The 23,045-nt window shown below is 40.1% G+C and overlaps 2 protein-coding genes across 5 annotated transcripts in view; one reads left to right on the top strand and one right to left on the bottom strand.

Moving 5' to 3' along the window:
* dock1 (dedicator of cytokinesis 1) overlaps window positions 1-23,045 on the top strand; it is a 195,380-nt gene that overhangs the window by 86,568 nt on the left and 85,767 nt on the right. The window lies entirely within an intron of this gene.
* Window positions 912-23,045, bottom strand: part of insyn2a (inhibitory synaptic factor 2A) — a 34,106-nt gene continuing 11,972 nt past the window's right edge. Inside the window, exons 3-4 of the mRNA XM_022194180.2 lie at window positions 16,148-16,219; window positions 912-3,615 (exon numbers count right to left, since the gene is read on the bottom strand). Of these exons, the coding sequence (XP_022049872.1) occupies window positions 3,432-3,615; window positions 16,148-16,219 (256 nt within the window). The 3' untranslated portion in view covers window positions 912-3,431. The remainder of the gene's footprint in view (window positions 3,616-16,147; window positions 16,220-23,045) is intronic.

The following is a 23,045-nucleotide window of genomic DNA, read 5'->3' as shown; positions in this document are numbered from 1 at the left end:
AATAGTGTACAGTGCAACACTGCGCCTATTCAGATCTGTTTTGTTCCCCTGTTGTGTGTTTGAGTCTCTGTATCTCTCACTCTCTTCATCCTTATGTCTCTATATCTGTTTCTGTCCAAATATTTTTCTCTTAGCATCTCCTTGCATCTCTCTGTCTTCTCTCCCTCGCTCTTTCTCCCTCTCCTGCTGGCCAGACTGCTGCAGAGCTCTTACAGAAAAGAAGCATAGTGAGATATGGCACTGCATCATAATGCCTCAAACATGCACTTATCCCTCGCTGCACCTCTCCTCCCCTCACCTGTGCTGAAACTTTGACTGAGGATCCCTTCGGGTTTCTTGACCCCGTAGCAAATCATGTCAGATGAGTGGCCACTGTCAACACTGTGTGAAAAGTGCTGTGACTTGCATGCTGATGCCACCTTCGAACCACAGAGGAACATGTTTAAAGGATGTAAGAGTACAAGATGTTAAGCTGCACTGGGTGTCTTGTTTGTACCCTCAGTACTGTGGTGTAAACATTCACTCAAGGGAAGCCCTGTGGAGATTATCGTGCATTGGGTAAGAACAGGAGGAGGAGTAATGTTGTCCGCCTGCCACAGTGCTTCGTGCATCTACGTGAGGGTGACTCTGCATCTCTGGGGCATTTACTCAGCGCTTTGCCACTAGTTTACCTCCTGGGCACACTTCATTACTGCTCTGCATTAACATCAGCAGGTGCATGTGTGCACACGGTGGATGCATGGACTCTCCTGAAAGTCACAAACTGTATCACAGTGAGGAATGGATTGTGCAGAGACTGTAAGCTTTGGATTAGAAACCGTTTCCCAGGCAGGTTGACTTTGTGCACCAGACGCTCTACGCTGCTTATCCCTCCGCTGTATTCTGCTCTCGTGTTGTGCATCCCCACGACATCAAAGAGATGCAAGGCTGATTTTATTTTCCACCTTACCTCCTGCTTTTTTCATCACAAGTTTTTTTTTCTTTTGCATACAGAATTTTCAAACCATGTGAGTAAAATTAGTTTTCAGCAGGTTAGTTCACCCAATTTACAATAGATACAGTATTTTCTCACTTCTTCCTAGTACCACATAGCCATGCAGATAGTTTGCCCAATCAGCTCTGTCTCTGAGAACGGAAAAGCAGAACAGTGGAGGTAAATGAAGTTTCCTTTGCAGTTTTCAAAGCAATTAAACACAACGATTTAAAACATTCAAAGGCACTGGATCTTTGCAGATACAGTGATACTGTGATGGTAATGCAGAGCGCAGAAGTCGGGGCAAATAAAATCTGAACCATCTGCCATGGGCTAGATGCCATTAAAAGTAAGTGAGGAAACATATTGTGTGACTTACAGGAACCAATCCTTTAACTAGTGTTTGTCTGCTAAAAAAAAAAAAAGATAAATTAAAAATCTGCTCGGTTGTTTGAGGCTCTGCAAATGAAAGTCAGTCTGCTTCAAATTTTGAAAGCTCTGTAGATGTCTGTTTTTATTTTTCATATTTTACATAATAAATATCTTTATTTTTTTCTTTTTAAAAAAAACTGTATAAAAGACACAGTATTGCACATAATAAATCAATTGCACTTCTTTAAGGTACAGCTAAACGTCTAGTTCTCTCTTGATGCTACAGTATAACTAATGAGAGAAACCAACCTGGCATGTACAAGAACGATGGCGTGAATGACATGTAACCAACAGAACGCAGCATGTTTGGAGCTTGTGAAGTTCAAGCCAGTGATATCTAGTAGTTGGCTCGGTATTCTTGTTGTGTTGTTTCATCTTTGCCCTTGAAACCACTTTGGCACATTTGTTGTCTTTTGGGGCAGTGTTTTTGGCTTTTAGAGTGACTTCGGTTTTATGCTCCTGCAGGAGTTGTTAACTTAATCTTGTTTTCTTTGAGAAATATTGGCTGCTTTCCCACTCATAAAATGGTATTAGCCCTGTTTGATGATATACAACAGATACTTAGATATAGTAAATTCATGTATTGTTTTGGCTATACATAGTCTTTAAACCCTGTGTGTAATTACTACATGAGTTTTTACTTTACAGTCGAATAAATGCAAAGCAATGAGCAGGAGCGGCCCATGTTTTTTTTTAACGGGAAAAAGAAATAAAAGGACATTTGTTGTTCTGTTTAAAAAGTGTTTCTTGAAAAGCTACAAAATATCCTGCAAAATCCAAGGGTTGTAAAAAGCATGCGAGGCTACACGCCTGCCACCCTGCATTATAGAAGCCCTGGTTGTGATCTGAAGTGGCACATTCAGTCTTTCTGGCTTGGTTTCAGTAGCTATTGTAGTAGCTGATGCAGGATACTGCAGCAATACAATCACAGATATCTTCTGTTACCCCTCACATGTGCTAAAAACCAACACTGTTATGCTTGGTTTGCTTCTGTGTGTGTGTGTGTTCTTTCATACTGATGGCCTGCATGGATTTCATCTTTTCTTTATATTGTGTTTCAATGATTGTATGCACTGTAAGGTTAGTAAGAACTCTATTTGATGCATGAAAAAGAATTTGAAATGATTAACAGCCTTTGCATTGCAGCTTTTGAACTGCCCCTTCACTACAGCTCAAATAAATAAATTCCTCTAAACCTTAAAGTGAATGTATATAGATATATATTTATATAGAAAAAAGTACATTGATGTCTAACTTTGCAAATGTTAAGAAAATAAGTGTTATTTATTCATTCTTTACTTCAAAGTCAGTCGACTCAAGGAGACATTTTAGCGATGAATAGAAAGTTGATCATAGAGCTCCAATAAACATCTGACATTTTGTCCTTTAGGTCTCTTCTTTAGATAGATATGAAAGTCTTCGATCTGTCATGGTTAGTCGGTGATCTACGTCTGTGAGTTAATACTCAAAATACTTCTTTTTAATTATTCTGGAGGAAAATGTATCCTGAACAGTGTTAATTGTGCTTTGCAGTACAGTGATATGCTGTTTATGGAGGCCTCAGAGCAATATGGTTGAAATGCCAACCTCTCCGGGAGGCTGGGAAGAAAGACAGTCCCAACAGGTGAATAGAAATGTGACGGACACTGAACTGTTATCACAGAACAGGACCCCGCTGACGTCAGCTAGAAAAATATATGCAAATAGACAGCGGGAAATCAAATTCGTCTTCTCACCTTGCTGATCTCCAAATATGTTTCCCTGGTGTAATTTCACACCCTGTTTGAAAAAATTAGTTCAAAATAACTCTGAATCCACACTTGGGTCCCACTACACATCCTCTCATCTCGTGAAAAGGGTTCAGTATCCAGCTGTCGAGCTTTCCATTAATACTGGTTACCAGGTCTACAAATCCAAGGAAATGTGATAAAACAGAAGACGGTGGATAAACCAAACAAATGTGGATGACCAGACGGACTATTAAATCCTGTGCATCAGTAGCAGGAGAGGAGATGGTTCTGTGTTTTCACAGGAACCAAAGTTTCCAGCGAGCGTGCTTCTTGGAGTCAGCTTTGGACTTGCGTTTTGGGGTGGAGGTAAAGGCCTCCTGGGGGTAAGGCAGGGGGGGAAAGTGGGAGTCCTCTGTAGGACAAAGCCTCTTCATCAGTGGCTGGAGCTTGTCCTCCTGCTGCTTGAAGTCCAGTTCCACACTGCAGGAAAACAGACACCATCAGCACAATCACTAGCTAGCTTTTTGCATTCAGGTATTAACACGAGATGTTCAGATCTTGCTGATTAAGGCATTTTTTAACTAATCGATATCGACACAAATCTATGCCCAATCTTTTCTTCACATCTGCTGTCATTCAGGTGTGGTTAAGGGAAGACACAGTTTGTGGGAGTATATTAGATGCAAATTTTGAATTATTCTCTAAACAATCAGCGGTATTATCAATCAATAATTGATTAATTAATAATACAAACCAAGCAGAGTGAGCATTTGACCTGTGCTAAAACATGAATAAAGCCACAAAATCATTTCTGTTTGATAAAGATAAGATCATGTTTATCACTCCGCAGTGGAAATTTCCCATGTTACAGCATACAGAAAGAGCAACAATAAACAACTATAAACAAACTGCTGTGATGCAAAAATCCCATTATGTCTTAAACACACAAGCTCTGGCTGGAGGTCGATAAGTGTCATTGAAACCATTGTCATGGTGGCCAGTTGCTAGCTAAACCCTCGTAATGTTTGCCAACATGGAACTGCCTGTAGTCCTGTTGAAGCTTTCCAACAAAGTTTGTGACCAATTAGGAACAGCTTGGATGCAGAAATGCGTTTTTTTCTCAATTCATTGTGGAGCTGTTTACCTCTCAGGCATATAAATTGGATTTACCTTCAGTATATTTAAACTGTGTACTAATGGTATTGGATTTGGACTCTATATTGGCATACATTGAATATAAAATGACTTGGATCAGATCAGCAGCGAAAAAGCTTAATCAGGACATCCTTAGTTAACCTGATCTTGTCCAGATTCTATTGCAGTTTTTACTGCAAAACAACAATAGTGTATACTTTATTAGAATTTCACAGAAAGCCTCTTTGTTTTCAGAATTTTCGACTGATTTCTGTGTAAATTAGCTGTTACCACTGCTGTCGTTGCAGCCTAAAGCTTCATTACATTTCCAGGAATACTTTCAACGTGAAACGTGTAGAATTGACAAGAATGAATAAATGGCAGTATTTCTTTTATAGTCAGCAGTAGAATTTTAAGTATAGTGTGTCATTGTCTTCCTTGGATGCGACTTGATACATTTATCATCTGAGTGATATACTTCAGATACCAGTTATTTTTGGTCCCTTATTTTTTACGATTCTTGGCTTCCATTATTTGACTTTTATTTGAAACGTTTTGTTGTTTATATTCCTCTTTTATTGACAGTGAAACCAGGTTTTTCCCCTTCGTGCTTCTCTTAATCTTGACTTGTTTTGACTGCTACATCCCCTCTACAATCATATTACACATCTACGTCGTGGCATTCTCACTTGACCTCTGAACTGGCAATCTGTCACAGCACTGCTCAACCTGGTAAAGTGCCCTACATCTCTGGCTCGCCTCCTCTTTATTTCCCAGTAAAACCTCACAATTTCGCCTGCTTTTGATTGCATCTGGCTGCCCATTTTGGCTGCTGCCACTGCTGTCGTTTTTTGTTATTTGCATTCTTATTGTGATTCATAGAGCGAGAGGGAAGTCCATTAGTGTTTTTCCCAGTGAGCAGTGCTTGGTCACTAGAGAGGGTGCTGCTCTGAAGATCATTTGCTTTGCTAAAACTGAGTTTAGAGCCCGGGTGTTGGATGTGATTCCTTTTGGGATTTTAGTTTGTATCATGTTGCTTTGATCCCTGCACAACATTGCAGTGGGGATGCAGAATGATTTAATTTGTGGGATTTTTGCGCACACAAATGCAGAGGCTTGTCTGTCTTAGTGTATGCCACGTTCCCCAGAGTGCCTGGGGATTTATCTGGGCCAGCCATCATTGTAATCCAACGCCCGCACACATCTGACTGCTAGGTTCTGTTAAGTGAAACTCCGATTACAGCCTCAGCTGTGATAAGTGTAGAGGGACTGTAATCTGCTAAAGCTTCCTCCAACCACCACCTAAGTCAGGCTGCCGGAGAGTCTTGCGGGCAGACTTATGAATAGAAAACTAGTTCTTAACCCTGCATCATGTTTACAGTGATCGTTTTCCAGGTGAGAGTGCAGATTATTGTGTCTGTTACATGTCAAAGCGCAATCAAATAATCCTTGTCACAGTGAAATTAACCAGTTTTAAAGAGGATAAATGTTGCTGCCTGATGGTGACTACAGTAAATGTTGGGTGCTGAACCAGTCATAGGGCTAAAAACACCACTGCTTTTGTCAATAAATCACTTGCTGTTAATTACGCTGGTATAAATCCATGCTCGTGTGTGTGCAGGTACGTGTGAGTGTAACAGTGCATACAAGTGGGAATGTGTTAGATGCCCGATAAACCAGCTGTTGTAGTGGTTTTGGCTGATGAGAGGCAGATAGGAGTCACTGAAAAACAAATGCACAAGTGCTACATAGAAAAGAGGGCTGCTGATCATGCACGATTAGTAACCGAGCAGTAGTGTCCATCGAATAAGTTCCTCGACAGGCCAGGTGATTCCATATTGTTTGTTTTCGTTTCATTTGCTAACCAGGATTTGTAAATATGCGTGAAACCATGATGCACGACAGCCAAAAGCACAACATGAATCATTTGCAGTTCTCTTTGATTTGCCGAAGTCATTGCTAAATTCCAGAAAAAGACTTGCAAAGCGAATGTTCAGCCATGCACAACGTCTGTCTTGTTTGGTTCCGAATTACTTTTTGATGCTAAGGAAGAGAGATTTCTCCGGAGCGCACTCATTCATCTCAGTAAAACCTCCAAAATGATATTTTGCTTTGAAGTCCAAGGGAAGGTACAATAATTCATACCTTAATATTATTTCACTTACAGATTACAGCAGCTGGCTTGAGTCAAACGATTGAAATTCTGACATAAAAACTGAGCAGCCGCAATTTTAGCAGGTGCTATTAAATGAGATCATAGTGCTCTTTTGGCTCCAGATTATATTTAAAGTTTGAGGCCTCCTTGGCACGTGAACATCCCTGAATGTGGCTTTTAGGTCTGCCAACAAGCTTCACTCATTTCCGAAGGCGCAAGTCAAAGCTGACCCATAAACAATCTGCCTAAATTGATTTTAAAGTCCCTCTAAAAGCTTTAAACTTGAGCTTGTGTAATTCATCCAGTCTGTTTTGGATTTTCTTTTCTTTCACTGGCTACGTTTTAGTGATTCCTTCTGTTGAGGCTCTCTTACTGTTGATTTTATTTGTCTTATGATGTTCTATATAAAGGCACACAGATACTCGTGTTTTTTTTTTTAATTAGGAATATTCTTTTGGTCAGGCCCAAGGGAACTGAACTACATGCGTGAAAGACAGCCCTCAGGCTCCTGTTGTATAACAAGATCATGATGTCTTCTGATGTAAAACTCAAACTAACATATTACATGGGCTCCAAAATAATCAGGCTCTCGCAGCTCAAATAGCTACATCAAAGACTTCTGCGATCAATGACTGTGTCTATGAGAGCGCAGTAAATGGGCGCCATTGATGAAGCAGTGTGCTGAGCATTTCGCTGCGCTGTTTTCATCTCTTGAAAAACCTTCAGTTAACGCTGTGTAAAGGCACAGAGAAACAGATCGCGACTATTTTTTGGTCATCTGCGGGGAAGTGCTGTAGCTTGATGCTGTGTCATTTTGTGTGGGATATTTTTTTTTTCAGTCACACACACGCACAAATAAATGCACCACAGCATTGATAGGATTTTCCCCGCTCTTCAGTATAAGCCTCTAATACTGCTGAGGCTGTTGTTGCTTACATCTGTGGCCACAGGTTATTGCCCTGCATGGACTTGAACCCATTTAACCTGATTAAAAAGCCTTTTGTTTTATTGGAGCAATCATTGAACATATTTTCACTTTGTGAGAATACTGTACATTATCAGTGCCTTTCAGTTCACAGTGTGGCACTCGTTGCTTTGTTCGGCTCTTCCCTTTGGTTTAGTGTGTAGGGTCAGCTGTAGGTTAACTATAGTTATTTTTGCAATACACAGCATAACATTATCGTCATAGTAACTGCTGTTAATGAGCTGATTATCAAATATACTTCATAGACAAGCCTTTATCTAAATTACAATGCCGGTTTGTAGTGATTGCCATCTGATCTAACTGCCCATAAAGCTGTTTATAATTCTGTCACCTCTGTCATTTATGTAGGGTTAAGAATACCAATTTAGCATTGTACTGTAACATTGTCAGACTTGCTATGGGCTGCTAACCCCACTCTGCTAGATTTTATTTTCAAAACTTGTAGTCCTCATCCTCAAGTGACACTACTTGAGGGAATTTCTCATACTTTCATGCAGCTTCCCTGGACCCAAAAAAGGCTTTATACAGTTTTTCTCCCTGCATGTATGGCAGTACTTTTGTATTTTTTTTTATAGCACATTGCATGCAGAGGCAAGTTAAAGTTCCTTACATTAAAATGCTTAAAACAAAAGGCAAAATGGTTTAAAAACATTTAACTTTAAATTAAAAGAATAGATATAAAAGATTGAAGCATAAAATATTAAAAAAAACTATGGACAAGTACAGACAAGTTGCAAACCAAAATCTCTAGAATATGTAACAGTGGCACATTAATTAAAAGCAATGGACAGAAGAAGCATCTCTAGCTTCGTTTTAAACATGACTTCTGTTCCAAGAAGAGAGCTTAATTCCAGCAGACACATAATAGCTAAAAGCTATTTCATCATTTCTGGTTTGAACTCCTGGCTCCACTAGCTGACCACTCCCCACAGATATGATGCCCTACCAGGCTTGTCCTCATTAAACATACCTGATATATTTTGGGCTGTCACCATTGAGCGAGTTATAAAGAATAAGTAAGGCCTTAAATTCAATTCTGCTTCTAACTAGAAGCCAGTAAAATGATTATAGAATTGGAGTGATGGGTTCTCTTTTGAACCAGTCTAATGGTCATCTTGAGGAGACCAGTAAGGATACAAGAAATAAATGCACAAATGAGCTTTTCTAAGTCTTGGCTGGGCATCAAATAACTTAATTTAGCTGTGGTAAAGATAAAAAATACTGTCTAGTTCATACAAAATGTCACAGAATGCTTGGAGGAGACAGGACACAAATTGCAATAGGTGAAAACTTGCAGTTTTTCTGAAACAAACTTTCGTTCTGACCATTTTTGTGACTGCACACTGTGAATCCATCATACTTTAACCTGTAGTACTGAGAAAAATAGTAATTGGGTCCACATCTACTGACAAGAGTTTACTTGGAACAGCATAAGCTATTGTGCGTAGCATATAACCATTATTGAGACTTTTCCGCTATAAGTCTGTAGTAATGCAAGAGATTAGCCATCGAGAACATTCTGTAATGCTTCAAACAACATTGTGAACATTGCAAGTCTGAATTTGTGCATCGACCTTTATTGCATGCCGATCCCTGCCTCTCTACCTGTCAGACTCCATGCTGCACCACCCAGTCAGACATAAATGCCATGAAAGTGATTTTGAAAAGATAAAGGTTGGCACTGACATCTGAGCTCATGTGCAGAAACCCCGTTCATACAGCTCAATTTCTGTAAGAAGAATAGCCTTTAATAAACATGTTTATATCCCTTGATCCGACACGTTTACATGCTGTTTACACAACGTCAACTGTGAACAATTATTTCCCTTCTAGCTTCACGTGGTACCTGCATAAATGATTGTCACGGTATTTTCAGGCTTATTAAAGCACAATGTGAATAAAGACTGATGAAAGTCATGCTCACTGTCGCTTGCTGAGTGTGCTAATATGAATTGGTTGACAAATTGGTAGTTTTATGTATTCACACATATAGAAAAAAATATTAGACCACCCTTGTTTTCTTCGATTTCTTGTTAATTTTATTGCCTGGCACCACTAAAGGTATATTACCTGAAGAATGCGACAAAAAATGCTGCTGATTACATATTACTTTATGTCCTATTTGACATGCTTAAGCTTCATTGTATTCCCAGGGTATATAAGAGGCCATTTCATGCCATAAGCAGCACTGCACATGCAAAGGCCTAGAGTGGTTTCCTGCTTACGTTTAAACCGTAGCACAACTCAGAAGTTGTCAGCTCTCACATAATGCCTAAAACAAAGGATTTATGTGACGCCATAGAGGCAGCCATCTTGGCATTGCTGGAAATTGGCATGAGTGAGAGGGGCAGTGGAAAAACTGAAGGTCTCCAAAATAGCTGTTCATTACACCAAAAAAGAAAAAAAACAAACTGAACATGGTGCTACCAAGTTGCTAGCTTGAGATGACCATGCACTCATCCGTTCCTGTGTCAGGAATCATCGTCAGACCTCCAGAGACCTTAAAAATGAGTGGGCACTGTTGAGAAATGTGACTTGTTGGGCAAGGACAGTTGGAAACCAACTTCTTGAAGGTGGTCTGAAATTGCACAGGACACGAAAGAAGGCCTTCATCAATGAATGGCAGAGGAAAGCCTGGTTACTCTTTACTGGGATCACAAGGATTGGACTGTTTAATTGGGCTAAGGTTCTCTTCAGTGATAAATCCAATTTTCAGTTATAGCTCACTCCACCTAGCTTACTAGTTAGGAGGAAGCCTGGAGAAGCCTACAAAGCAGACTGTCTGCCCCTATAGTAAAACACGGGGATGAATCGGTGCGATCTGGGGTTGTTTCAGTATGGGTGGAACCGGGTAAATACAATTGTGTGAAGAGCGAATAAACCAGGTCACGTACAGGACTACTCGAGAAAACTGTCTTCTTCCATCCTTTCTTGCCTTGAATGACTAGATTTTCCAACAAGACAATGCCCTTTGTTACACCACAAGGTCAGCTACAGTATGGATGAAGAACCAGAACACTGAAACCAAGCTTTTGGCCTGCTCAATCACCAGATCTAAATCCAATTGAAAACCTGTGGAAAATCATCACACAAAATGGAGAACCACAAGCCCAAAAACAAAGCACATTTGTTTGAATTTGTGCAACAGGAATGGGCTGCTGTGACAGCAGAACAATTTCAGAAGCTGGTGGAGAGCATTCCAAGACGCATGGCTGCAGTCATCAAAAACAATGGCTATGCTATCAAGTACTAATTCCTGTGTTAAATGTGACTAAAACAGACAGAAAAGAAAACATGGAATGCCTAAAAGCACTGTTTTTGGCAAATGATTTTTGTTCTCAAGAAAACCATGGAAAATGTCTAGATATCAGCTCTTAAGTTAAACTCATATGAGCTATATTTGGTGTTTTTATTACATTTGTCCAAACAGATGTGCGTTTAGTGGTACCAGGCATTAAAATGAATAAGAAATTGAAGAAAACAAGGGAAGTCTAATTATTTTTTCCATGACTATATGTATGAATCCAATTAGAGAACCACAGATACCAAGCTAGTGACCTTGCACCTTACATGGATACAAACAACCTATAGATTCATGATAGTCAGAACACGTCTAGCAATTTATTTTATGTTCACTTGTGTTCTCTTTCGTGCAGCTGAATTTGCAGAGCTCTTACTTTACCAGACGGGTCACATAAAGTAGATGTGAAGTGACCTGTGGCTTTGGATATAGCACAGTAAGGATAATTAAATGTCACTGAAATGGAATAAAAAAATCTGCATAACTTCATTTAGGGAGAAAAATAGAAAGAAAAAATGCTAATTTCATCTGTGAAACATTCTCAAAATGCCTTGTAATAAAAGATTTATTAGTCTCTCCCCAGCCCAGTTATCAGCATCTCCTTATGAAAGTGTCATGGGCCCTGGCTGCGTCACTCCACATTTATGTTAACCACTGAAAGAGAACAGTGAAACGTTGTTGGCATTTTCCTGTCCCCTAGCTGCCACTCCCCTGAGGGGTTTGTTGGATCAGAACAAATTGAAGAAAGCACTTTGGACCTTGGCAGTCTTTAACCTCTCTCCCTCACTTGTTCTGACTCCTGCTTTGTCTCCATCTCCCTCTTGTCCACTCTTTTTTCTTGTCATGTTTTCTGCTCTCTCTATAAAAAAGAGAAACTTGTTCACTCCTAGCACCATGCATAACTTGTCATTTCAACTCATTCATTGCCACACTCGCACCTGCCCTTCATCCCACTTTAAAACATCTGCAAGTCTTTATCTCGCGTTTGTCTCTTTCATCCTCTCGCTTTTATACATTCTCCCCCTGCGTTCGCTTTTTTGTTCGCTTATCTTGTCTGGGTATGAATGTGCTCTTCTTGACTGTCCTCACTGTCCCTTCACACTGTCTGTCCTACCAAGGATCAGTCCTGTAGCTATGGTAACCAGCTTGCCACCATGTTGGAAAACATCATTATGCTCGCACAAAAAGAGATATCTTCCCCACAGCAGAGTCATGCGGTAGGATAGTCCTGCTGCTCAGTAATTTCCATATGTTATAATGTAATCAGCTCTTGAGCCTTTAGCGCCGCTTAATTGATTTTCATAGCCTCAAACAATAGATCAGAGATTCTTCCTCCTTTTAAAGGCCCATTCCTTTGTTGATTTTGCCTTACTATCTATTTTCACTGCACTGTTATTCAAAGACTGTTCTACCATCCGATAGTTAGCTTAATGATCGACTATAGTGCCCCATTTTCTGAATTAATCGCGAGACGTGCAAGCTAATGACAAAATTGTGCTGATGGGAATAATTGTAGTCTATTGTGAACAATGTGGCCCAGTGGTGGGGACCTCCCCAACTGACTTCCTTAATCACAACCACTTAAACCTATCTCCCTATTTGATCAGCACATTAACCCATATAAATGCAATGTGAGGAAAATGAGATTACAGTGTTTTTGCGTCAAGACCCATCACTGGAATGCAATTCAAATCCCCTGCTTTTCCTCACCATCCTGTCTGTCTCGTTTTCTTTTTCATCCAGCCTCTTTCTGTGTTTGTCTCTCATGCCTACTCCCTAACTTCTTCTTTTTTTTCTCCCACTCCTCCTCCCCTCTCCCCACCTTTTCTCAGTAACAGATATTACATCACCTGGCAAGATGGAATAAACTGCAATAATCGTTTCATCCCTTTTCTCTCTTATTCTGTTTCAATGTCATGCACATTGTATTAAGCATTGAATCCCCCAAGTTCATTTGAAAACACACTGCTAACTTTTAGGAGGAGATAACGTGTTCAGGAGCAAAAGTGAGATAGAGAAAGTTACTTAGGGAGGATGAAAGGAAGACTGACTGCATTCAGGATGGTTAAAAATGAGGAAAGTGGGACCAGACAAGGACAAGAGACTATAGAAGCTTGTGTATTCTGTTTGAAGTCCATGCTCATAGACTGCAGCATCATATTGATCTGGTGCTGTTGTTATGCTAAGGATGGGCTAGATGATGCCATATACTCCTGGACAAATTGATTATGTTGAAGAGTGCATGGCTGACTCCTTACCGGGCTGCGTTAACATGATTTATGGGCCCATATGTCCACTGCAGCCCAGCTTCATCATAAACCAAGAGTTAGGGGTTTGGCCCTGGCACAAAGACACAAACATACACAAAAAAAATCCTAATAGATATCATAGACAGCTATTCTTCCCACACACACTTCATGTTCCTTCGGAGCTCTCCTTCCTATCCTGTGTTCCCTCCACCTCCAGAGAGGTTGTTTTCATGGAGATCTAAGTAATTAGATTGCCATTTAATCCCCCTGCCTGTGTGAATACAAATGCTATATTTGATTCTGTGTCCAATCAACACAATTTACCATGACAAGCGAATCTCTTAAAGAAGAACTCAGGTCAATTTAACAGATTTTAAACATCTCACTTAGAAATTTCTGCCCTTTATCAAGTTGAAACCCTGCCAGACGCCGACAAGGTTTGTCAAAGATGAGCCTCCTGTGTTGTATTGAGTTTTTGTTTTTCTGCACTTCCTCCGCAGATGAAGCATTTCAATTGATTGTGGCAGCTCTAGGAAGCCGAATGGGGATTTTTGATGTTAATATAGTGCCTGTTTGAAGACAGTTGTCATTGTGCGTGCATGATCAGTGCCGACTAAATCAAAGGACAAATCTGACCCGACTTTATCTGCGATACCTTTATATAAGAGTCAGTTTCTCTTTGGGGTTTCTCTGTAAAGAAAAGTCTTGATAAGACAGATATGTTGGATAACTGACTGACTCATATGTATAATTAGTTCTTATTCAAATTGTAGCTTTTATTGCTGCCTGCATTTTGCATATTTTAAACCTTCACTGGGAATTGAGGTCATGTTGACATATAAATTAAATACCTGTCCCAAAACGCCAGTGATCGGTGTAGATAAGGTACACTCTGAACTGCCAAGAATATCTTGTCAAAAAGAAGCTGAGAAAGGAATTGATGTAATTTCTTAAAAAATAGACACGTTATCACACTGCGGTTTGTGCTAACGAGCAGAGCTGGTTTTTGATCAGACGGAGCAGAGGATAGGTAGACTAAAGGGAGCAGGGCCTCGTCCGCAGGGCCAAATCCCAGAGTTGGCATTAAACATGCTAGTTCTATGCTGACTAATATAAAATACTAGGTGGGATCCTATCTCAGCAGTCAGTCCCATTTCATCCACCCTTTAATCTTGTACACCAAACCATTGCCTGTTAATTAATGTTCTTTTAGCGTCCTTCACATCATGTGCAGCAATTCAGCCCGGTTCACCTCATCTTGCTGTCATTGAATTGTTGTTAAAGCGGCATTCTTGTTGTCCACCCCGCGGCTATGCAGGTGGCCCGCTGCGATTTAAGAGCAGTTTACAACATGATGCACCTTGCTCGTCTCCAACATCACAGGGGAACAGAACTATGCCCTGCTCTTTGATTTTCAGGAGCCAATTGAAGTTTGGCCAGAGGCTTATCAGTTATTGAGAGCAGTAGATAGAAAATGATTTAAATGGCTCTTCAGAAGAAAAATGCAGACTGACTAGAAGAGCAGTGACCACTGAAAACAGTTTTATTGATCGCCTCTCAGCCTCCTACTTTTTTTTTAATCTCCTGTATTTCTCATCTTTTTTCCACCTCATCCTATTCTTTTGAACTGTTGGCAACATGCGTTTTCTTAGCACAAAACAGAATAATGGCCAGACTCTGTACACATAAATGACTATACAGGTTGTGTAATGCAGTTTTAGCGGCGCGCAAAGAGCCCTCAAGGGTCTGCGAACTGTCATTGTGATTGTGTATCAAAAAGGGGAGAATTGATCTTGACAGAGGTGTCAGAACCTGCAAGACCCTACTGTTGGTTAGAGCCACCAACTGTGTACTTTGACCCTTACACAATTTTACATTTGGGCTGAACTAAGAGTTATTTTTATGTACAGTGAATCTATGAGTTTTCATCCAAGCTGTCTGCATTATCAACAAAACGCAATGTCAGTCTGTCAAAAACTTTAATCCAAATGAAATATAGCAGCAAAAACTGGATGGCTTGTCTTGAATTTGTCAGCAAACATTCATGGTCCCCAGAGGATGCATCCTCACACCACTGTTTGTGTTTCAGAATGACATATCTTCACAACTATTGGATAGATTGCTGAGAAATTTACTACACATATTCAAGGCCCCAGGAGAATAAGTTTCAATAGCTTTGGTGATCTTCGTCTGGAGTCAATGTCATACAAAAATATGTAACATCCCCCTCGTACAAGCCTTATATGAAGATGGTGACCAAGGTAAAATCATACCTGTTTACTCATCTGTATGCTAGCATTGACAGTGTGAGCTGATATTGACATTTAACAGTAGTACAACCTAAGAGCCTCTGACCAAGCCGTAGGTCCTCAGTCTTCATTATTCCATTATTTATTTAGTCTTTCAAATGTCAGGAAATAGTCCAGAGAGCCCAAGCGGAACACGGGTCAGAAACTCAAAGACTCAATTTACAAAAATCCCTAAGTCGGATTAGCTGGAACTAGACATTTTTTAAACTTTTACTCGGAAAAACTACTGAAACAAATAATTACAAAAGTTTATTCGGGATTATTTCAAACTGACTGACTTAACAATTAACTGATTCCTGGTCCTTGCATCATTTTGCACACAGTCACTCACAAACAAATCTAGACAGTAAAGTGTTCATAAGAAGATTACTTTTACACTGTGTTTGACTAATGACTGTGGACTCACGTCTTTACTGCTTGTCAAATGAATTGAACCGAAGTTTAAAGTATGCAGAGCTTCAGTTGGCTTGGCAACAGCTCAGTGATGATATTTCATGATGTTTGGATGGTAATTAATTTCACCTTTCACGGCCCTGTGCGCACTCATTCTACTGTATGTGTCCTCTTTACTTTTCAACCGTCTGCCCTTTTCTGTCTAAATCCAGCTAACGCTACATTTGCTAAGCACCCTTCAGTGAATGAAGTGGCGTGCGGGGCCAACAGGAGAATCAGACAGAGATGCATAGCTTAAGAGAGAGAGCGTGGTGTGTAAATGTCACATGTCCGCATGTGCTCATTAGCAGCGTTCACATTAGTCTTGCGCTCCTGCTCCTTTCCCTTCGTCTCTGCTGTCCCTTTTCCACCTGTTCGCTTTCCCTCAAGGAGAAAGGACGGAGCACATTTGGATCATCGTGTCTTTGAAGAGGAATGGCTACTAACCTGTAAATAATGCATGCGCTGTTCCGGCATGTGTCACAGTTGGCCGTGTCCTGTCCGGTTCGATAGGAGAGTCTGCGGGGAAGATAAGAGTCGTGAATGAGTAATTGCAGGACTGGTTAAGCTGCTCCCTCACACCTTCCTTTCTCATCTTATTTGTCATCCCTCGTTAGCGAGCACCAAGTAAATGAGGGTGATGAGGAGTCACGATGCCCCCCTCAGTGGCCTGTGCCCAGCAGCCGGGGCAGAAAGAGCGCAGTGTCAGCTAATAGCTGTGACTGAGTGATTGGAGGTCAGATAAGGCAAAATAGTGAGCACAGTGAGCTTGTGGAGTGAATTGAAAGGTAGTTTTGATCAAGGACTTTTTGTTCGAGATTTTTGCGTTAGCTTCCAATTACATTGCAATGTTTTTCACAGAATAATGAATAAAATAAGTTTGGCTGCAACAAATTAACAACTAGCATTTTAGCACTTGATTGATTTTTAGACACGAAATGTGAGAGGAGAAAGAAAAGCACACCCACGGACATGAAATATTTTATCTGAACAACAGTTAGTGGCCCAAAAGCATTCAACTCACAATGACATAAATCTGATTAAAGCTGCAGATCCTAAACTTAAAAATGTGCTACATTTATTTCCGAAATTGTCGTTGATTAGTTTTCTAATCAGCTAATCAGTTAATTTGCTGAATATTTCAGCTCTAACAGAATTCTGACGAACAGCCTTGAATGTTACTTGTTGGTACGAGCAGCTCCCACTGCTTTCCCAGGCATTTTTTCTTCTTTTACTCACACCAGTGAAATCCCTCCATTGATTAATCCATTTTGTGCGGGATAATGTTGTAAAGCGTACAGTGTGAGTTATTACCGGGAAAAAACTGAAAACTGTTTGGGTCTTCAAGGCAGATAACATTTTACTATTTTGTTTAGTAGCAGCCAATTGGCTTCATATCATAGCCAGCCTGTCTCAGTTTCATCGTGATATTGATCATCCTATTGACATTCAAGCTAATCAATATACTAATATATTTTATCCTGTGTGTCCTTATGTGTCTGTGACATAAAACACTGTCACAAACCAAATCCTCAAATGGATTGCTGTGTCTCAAGGGGCAGCTACAAACCAAGTGATGGCCCTGAATGAAACAAATGGTTACATGCTTCAAAGGCTTAATGGCTTTCTTATTGGATTAGCATGCGGAAACTTTCATGCAGTATTGATTGACAGTAAGTGTCTCTTCTTGTAATTAATAGCATATTACAATAGAGGCACTTTGAAGTAATTTTACCAAAGACATGCACAAGAAATCAGTCTTTTGTTGGTTGTGTTTTATGGTGATTACACTGCTGCATCAAAAGAAAGCTGCCTGGTAGTACACGTCACACTTGATGTAGCTGCTGTTCACATAGATGTTGTCCATCATCAGCAGCTGCCAAAAACATTTGTTTATTAGCTCTTTTGTTCACCAATGCGTGAACAATCACCAAGCATGAAATCTGTGGAACTGCCATTAGCACAACAAAGATCAGTTCACCAACTAAAAACACGCTTTATGCACATATGTGGAGATTGTGTAGGTTGTATTTGCCCAGGTTGGGAGATATGTTTGTTTTTCTGCTCTCACCCCATTATAACATAGATTACAATCCATATCAGTTCAGTTTTATATCAGCTTCATATATATATATATATATATATATGTTTCTCCATGAAAATAATCCCTTCCTGTCTTACAATGCCTTAGATGTAACTCTGTGCTGTTGCTTCCTTTAGAATGTGCCAATCGCTGAAGCTTGAGCTATCAGCTTCCCTACAACTCTGCTCAGGCACTGTAAAACTACTCTTCCCTACACAGTATCAAGTTGTAGTATTGGAGGAATTCAGTCATACGTGTTTGAATTGGAATTTGATTCTGGAGAATAACAATAATATGCAAAATCCCAGCCTGCACACTGACAGGGTTGTTTCCTCAGATTTGAAACCCCAGAGGTATGAATCTGTCTTTTTGAGACGGTCATTGGCACACAAGAAGGAATCGGTGACATTGACTGCTTGTTTTGCTCATGACATGTCTCCTCACATGTAAAAAGGCATCATACAGGATGTGTAAGCAAGTTATAAAGCTGAACGTTCACCTTCATCTTAATATTGAACAGCAGGTATCTTATCAGAAACAGTAGTATAGTGGAGAAAATCGTTGCTACTCTGTAAAATCTGACAACTAAAAAGAGAAAAACTGTTCACAGTGAGGTCTGGATTATCCAAAGTCATCGGGACACTATTTCTGGAAGGGACTGGGATTTTTGCTGTTGAATTACAAGTTTAAGTTCCATTGTATTGGGGTTTAGCCAGAAATGTGTCTAGATCCCAGTAGAGGTAAGTCAGAACAGACAGACAGTCAGGGTTTGTGAATGAGCCCAGTAGAAGTCATTGAATTCTTCTCCTCGCTAAGGTTAATGTGCTAGCTTTCACATTTAATTCCTGTCTTTCGTGTCTTGCTATAGCAGAGACATTTTTCAGCTCTCACTAGTACTCTTGTCACGCTGCCCATACGGTGCAGCACCAATAAAAATTAAACCGCCATCATAAATTTTTCCTCCTTATCAACTGGGCTGCTTTCTGTGCTGTATATTCTGACAGGTATATTAGAGGTGTTGATCTCAATATTGCTGTTTAACGTTGTAGCAAAGTGAAGTGACAGAGTCCAAGAAGAGGATGCAATGCGTTGGTGGAAGAAGTCTGGATTACTTGTAATTAATGCACTGGTCATTGGAGATAGGTTGAGAGTTCAGCACAGCGGGCAAGGTCACAGGCATGTTCACTTTATACCAGATGAGCCGATCAATAAGCAGCCGATATGTTGCACGGGCAGCTGGACTGTGTCCTTTGAACATCTCCCCTCTATTCTTTCTTTCTCTCACCCTCACTCTGTCCAGGTCTCTCTCTCCCTCCATCAATCTCTTGTCCCTCCCCGCCCCCCTGTCTCATACTGAGTTGATAAGAGAAAATAAGAGAGCAGAGCTCATTTCAGCAAGCCTCCCTGGGGAGAGTGAAGCCAAAAGTATTTATACAGCCTCCCCCCTTTTGTGCTTCTAGGTGAGCTCTTCCAAAGGTCAGTGAGTGGTTGGAAGCCCAGAGGCATTAAAAACATGCACACATACACATTGCGAATAGACAGGCTACCAACAAGTTCCCATGAGTGTGATTAATTGGGTCTGGTCTGCCAACACTGTGTGATGATACAGCATTATTTCCAGGCTTTGTACTGTAGGACGCAACCAATGATGCACTCTTGAACTGCAACGCACCCTTCACAGTGGTGTGCTGTATCCTCTGGGCAAGTCTGTACTTCAGGGATGTATATCTGTTTGTGTGTGTGCTTATAAAGTGTGTGGGGTCATATCAGTGTGCTGCAACCCTTTTTCTAGCAGCTTGGTAAGAGCTGCTTATATAAACTGGAATAACTTCACCAGTTTTGTTTCATTTTTTAGCTATCAACTTTAACTTTCTCTGCTTTTGTGGAATTGCCAAGTAGAAGAAGTTGTTTTGAATCCGTAATGTCTGTCCCATTCATTTAGACAGTGACTGATGATGTCACTTAAAAATTCTTGGTTGGGTATAAAACTGTCCCAATTGAATCATCAGTACCAAAGAGGAATATATTTTTTTTCTTCTAATGCTGACTCCACTTAAATCCCACTCTAGAAAATCTAAGTACTTTTTTTATGATTCATTCTGATCTCAATCACGAAATGTGAGCCTTCTAATAGTTATCTTGGTGATCTTTTTGCAAATTTTTGCATCGTTCTCACCACTCCTAGATTTGAAGACTTATAGAAGACTTTGATATTTTCCGTGCAGCCTCTGATGGGCAGTCTTGATTGACGGCTGGCTCTCCTGTTGCTTGCTGCCTGCTGCCCTCCTCTGCTCCTGAACTCGCTGGGGAGAGCAGCAGACAGATTTTTGGAGCTTCTGTTCAAAGAATAGACAGTGATTTTTTTTTTTTTTCTCCAGACAATGGAATTCTAGTCTGTGCTTTAAGTGTTGCACTAACAAGATCCACAGAGGATGCTGTCACGCCGTATTTTCGTAAATGTGATGTTTGTTCTTGATTACAATTATTCAGAATGTCCTTGTCCCAACAAAGAAAGGATCATGTTGACCATGAGCTGCAACTCTGGGCATCAAACCAATAGGTGACGTCACACCTCATGCGTATTTATACACAGTCTATTCCCAAATACAGTGGAGCATTTCAGTTAGAAACATTCATACAGACTCTAAAATTCAGATTCAATTAATTTAAATTAGTTCATCGTTCTGCTTTGGCTCAGTTTTAGATAAATTAAGCATTTAGAATCTGTGGTGTGGTGATTTGTTTTCAGTTACATCAATGAAGCATTCTGAATTTGCCACAGCTTTGAGTTGCACAGCAGTTTTTTTTTTTCGATATAAAAAATTCAACTGAGCCTACTGGTTTCTATGTTTAGGATCAGTGAGGGTATCATTAAAAGTTTGAAATGGGAATTTACAGTTACTTCAGGGACCAGTTGTTCCTTCCACTTTGTATTCTTCTTCTCCTTCACTTTCTCTTTCTTTTGTCATGCCATACACTCACTGTCTTTCTCCTGAAGCCACACAGAAGAATATTGGAGAAATAAAAGTAGACATTCTTAGAATCATACTCTAGAATCAGTACTACAACCAGTTTGTAGTTGAAGTGGCTTTTTGGTCTTGTCAATGGAATATATTTGTTATTAAGTATACCAAAGTCATGTTACACGTCATTGTTTCTCTTAAACGTGTTTTCTGTGATGAGGGACTGTGTCTTTTCTTGGTCTCAGCGCATTAGCCATAAAATTTCAATTTACATCTGAGTGGCATGTATAGTGATGCATGCATACCACTTCCATAAAAAAATGATGACACAACATAGGCAGTAACAAATCTGATGTATTAGCACTCACAATTCACCTATAGCCAATGGCAACTCATACTTGATGTGTCAGTGACATTTATGAGGGGGAATATGAAGCTAATAAAGTGGGAATGTGGGAATAAAGTGATGTAAGAATATTTTCTTGGTTGCCAAAACTTTAGAGCTTGAAAACTGAAAATATGTACAAGACAAAGATAATTGTGCTCGTACAGACAAATAACGGTTCACTTGGCCTTGGATGGATTACAGGGGGCTTATACAGCTCACTGACTTGAACTAAATATAGGTATTTGTAATTAATGAATGGAAACACAATGTTTGTTTCCTTCTGTATGTGAACAGATGGTGCCATTAAACAGTTGTAGCTAATTTTCTTTTTTTTTTAAGTATCTCATCACCTCCACATCCTCCCTTCCTCTTTCTTTACTTCCCACCTGCCACTTTAGACCCGTCTGATAAGCCAGATGTGCTTGGAAACACCCTGAAGAAGGCTTCCCATGCTACACCACGTGTCTGCTTAGTTTTTCACTCACAGCACACGTTTGTGAGTTTGGTGATAAGGAGCTTAAGGTTGGCTTGTGTGAGATTGGAGGAGGATAATTGCCTTTTTAGATCGTGTAAACTCAAGACTGCTATAAGATCTGTTCCTTACTCAAGGCCTATTGAATAGGAGTTTAACCATCTCATTCAGTCAAAGTGACACGGAGAGTTGTTTTCATACACTTTGAAGCAATTTCAGTTGTGTGCTCATTCGTTATGAGCTCGCCGTGTTTGTGTATATTTGCAACAGGTTCGAGATATGTTGATTTCATGAATTTTTTGCTCCACACCTCAACACAGCGCAGGTCAAAACAGATAGGGATCTGGCTGCCGAGCCCCAGCAATTCACTCAACAAATTGGCCATTTTGTTTGCCTCATCCCTTTGGAGAGACAATCCTCTATTTCAGCAGACTTGATGCTATCTGCAGTCCTTTAGTTTATATTCAGTATCCATTGGACAGTAAATGGCTTTTTCACAGGCCAAGGCTTTTCGAAAGACCTTGGACTTACGAGATAAACAAAGTGTGTCGATGTCCAGTTTAGTATTTTTGCTTAAGCCGTAAAATAACTTGAAAGTGTCTTTCCATCATTTGATATCCTTGACAGATTGCCTTCAGTATCCAATTCACATAACCCAATTTCATGGAGTCAAATTTTGACTATTGGTGTTCCTGTTGATTCTAAAGAAAACGCTTAGCTGATGCAGGCTACATTACTGATACTGATTTGACAGACATGCTATTGTTTTCTAAGTAAGTTCAGTAATATCGAGAACATTCTGCTGTTTCCTGCTGGTTTCATGCAACAGGTCATCGAATTGCTTGGGCCAAATGGGTAAGAAGGAAATGTCTTTTCTGCAGCAACAGCTCCACCGTATCTAAAAGAAAATCATCACCAAAGGGCACTGCGTTGTAATAGCACTGCAGGGCACATCCAGGTGAAAGCCACATCATCCAGCTACAGTGTGCTGTGATCTCTTTTTGATACTCTTTGTGTGGTTCAGTCAAGGCTCTGCTGAGCAGCTGTGACACATACAAGACTTTCCCTCGAATCTAGAAGTCATGTGACACATCAAGAGGGGGGTTTCCCTGTTCATGTTAAATCATGAATGTGTTCAGTGTCTCTGATGTTGGCTTAACCCAGTGAATCCCAGACACCATTGTCAGTTATGATTTATAGATTCATGACTTCTCTTTTTTTAGTCACAAAGATTTGATTCCATTGTAAGTACAGAGGCATCACTTATCAAATAGATCTGCTTTCTGCCCCATTGTTGCTATTGGATTTACTTTCACCATGAGCTCAGTTAGAGCTTGTCACTCAGTCTATTTTTATTGTCACATCAATCTCTGACCCTGTGTTACTTTGCATGAAATTGGTCCTATTGAATTCCATTGAATTTGCTGTACAAAGGTTAA

The sequence above is a fragment of the Acanthochromis polyacanthus genome, chromosome 19 (assembly GCF_021347895.1).
Source record: "Acanthochromis polyacanthus isolate Apoly-LR-REF ecotype Palm Island chromosome 19, KAUST_Apoly_ChrSc, whole genome shotgun sequence".
In the NCBI taxonomy this organism is placed as follows: Eukaryota; Metazoa; Chordata; class Actinopteri; family Pomacentridae; genus Acanthochromis; species Acanthochromis polyacanthus.
Note: the sequence above shows the minus strand (reverse complement) of the source record. Positions and strands in the feature narration are given on the sequence as shown.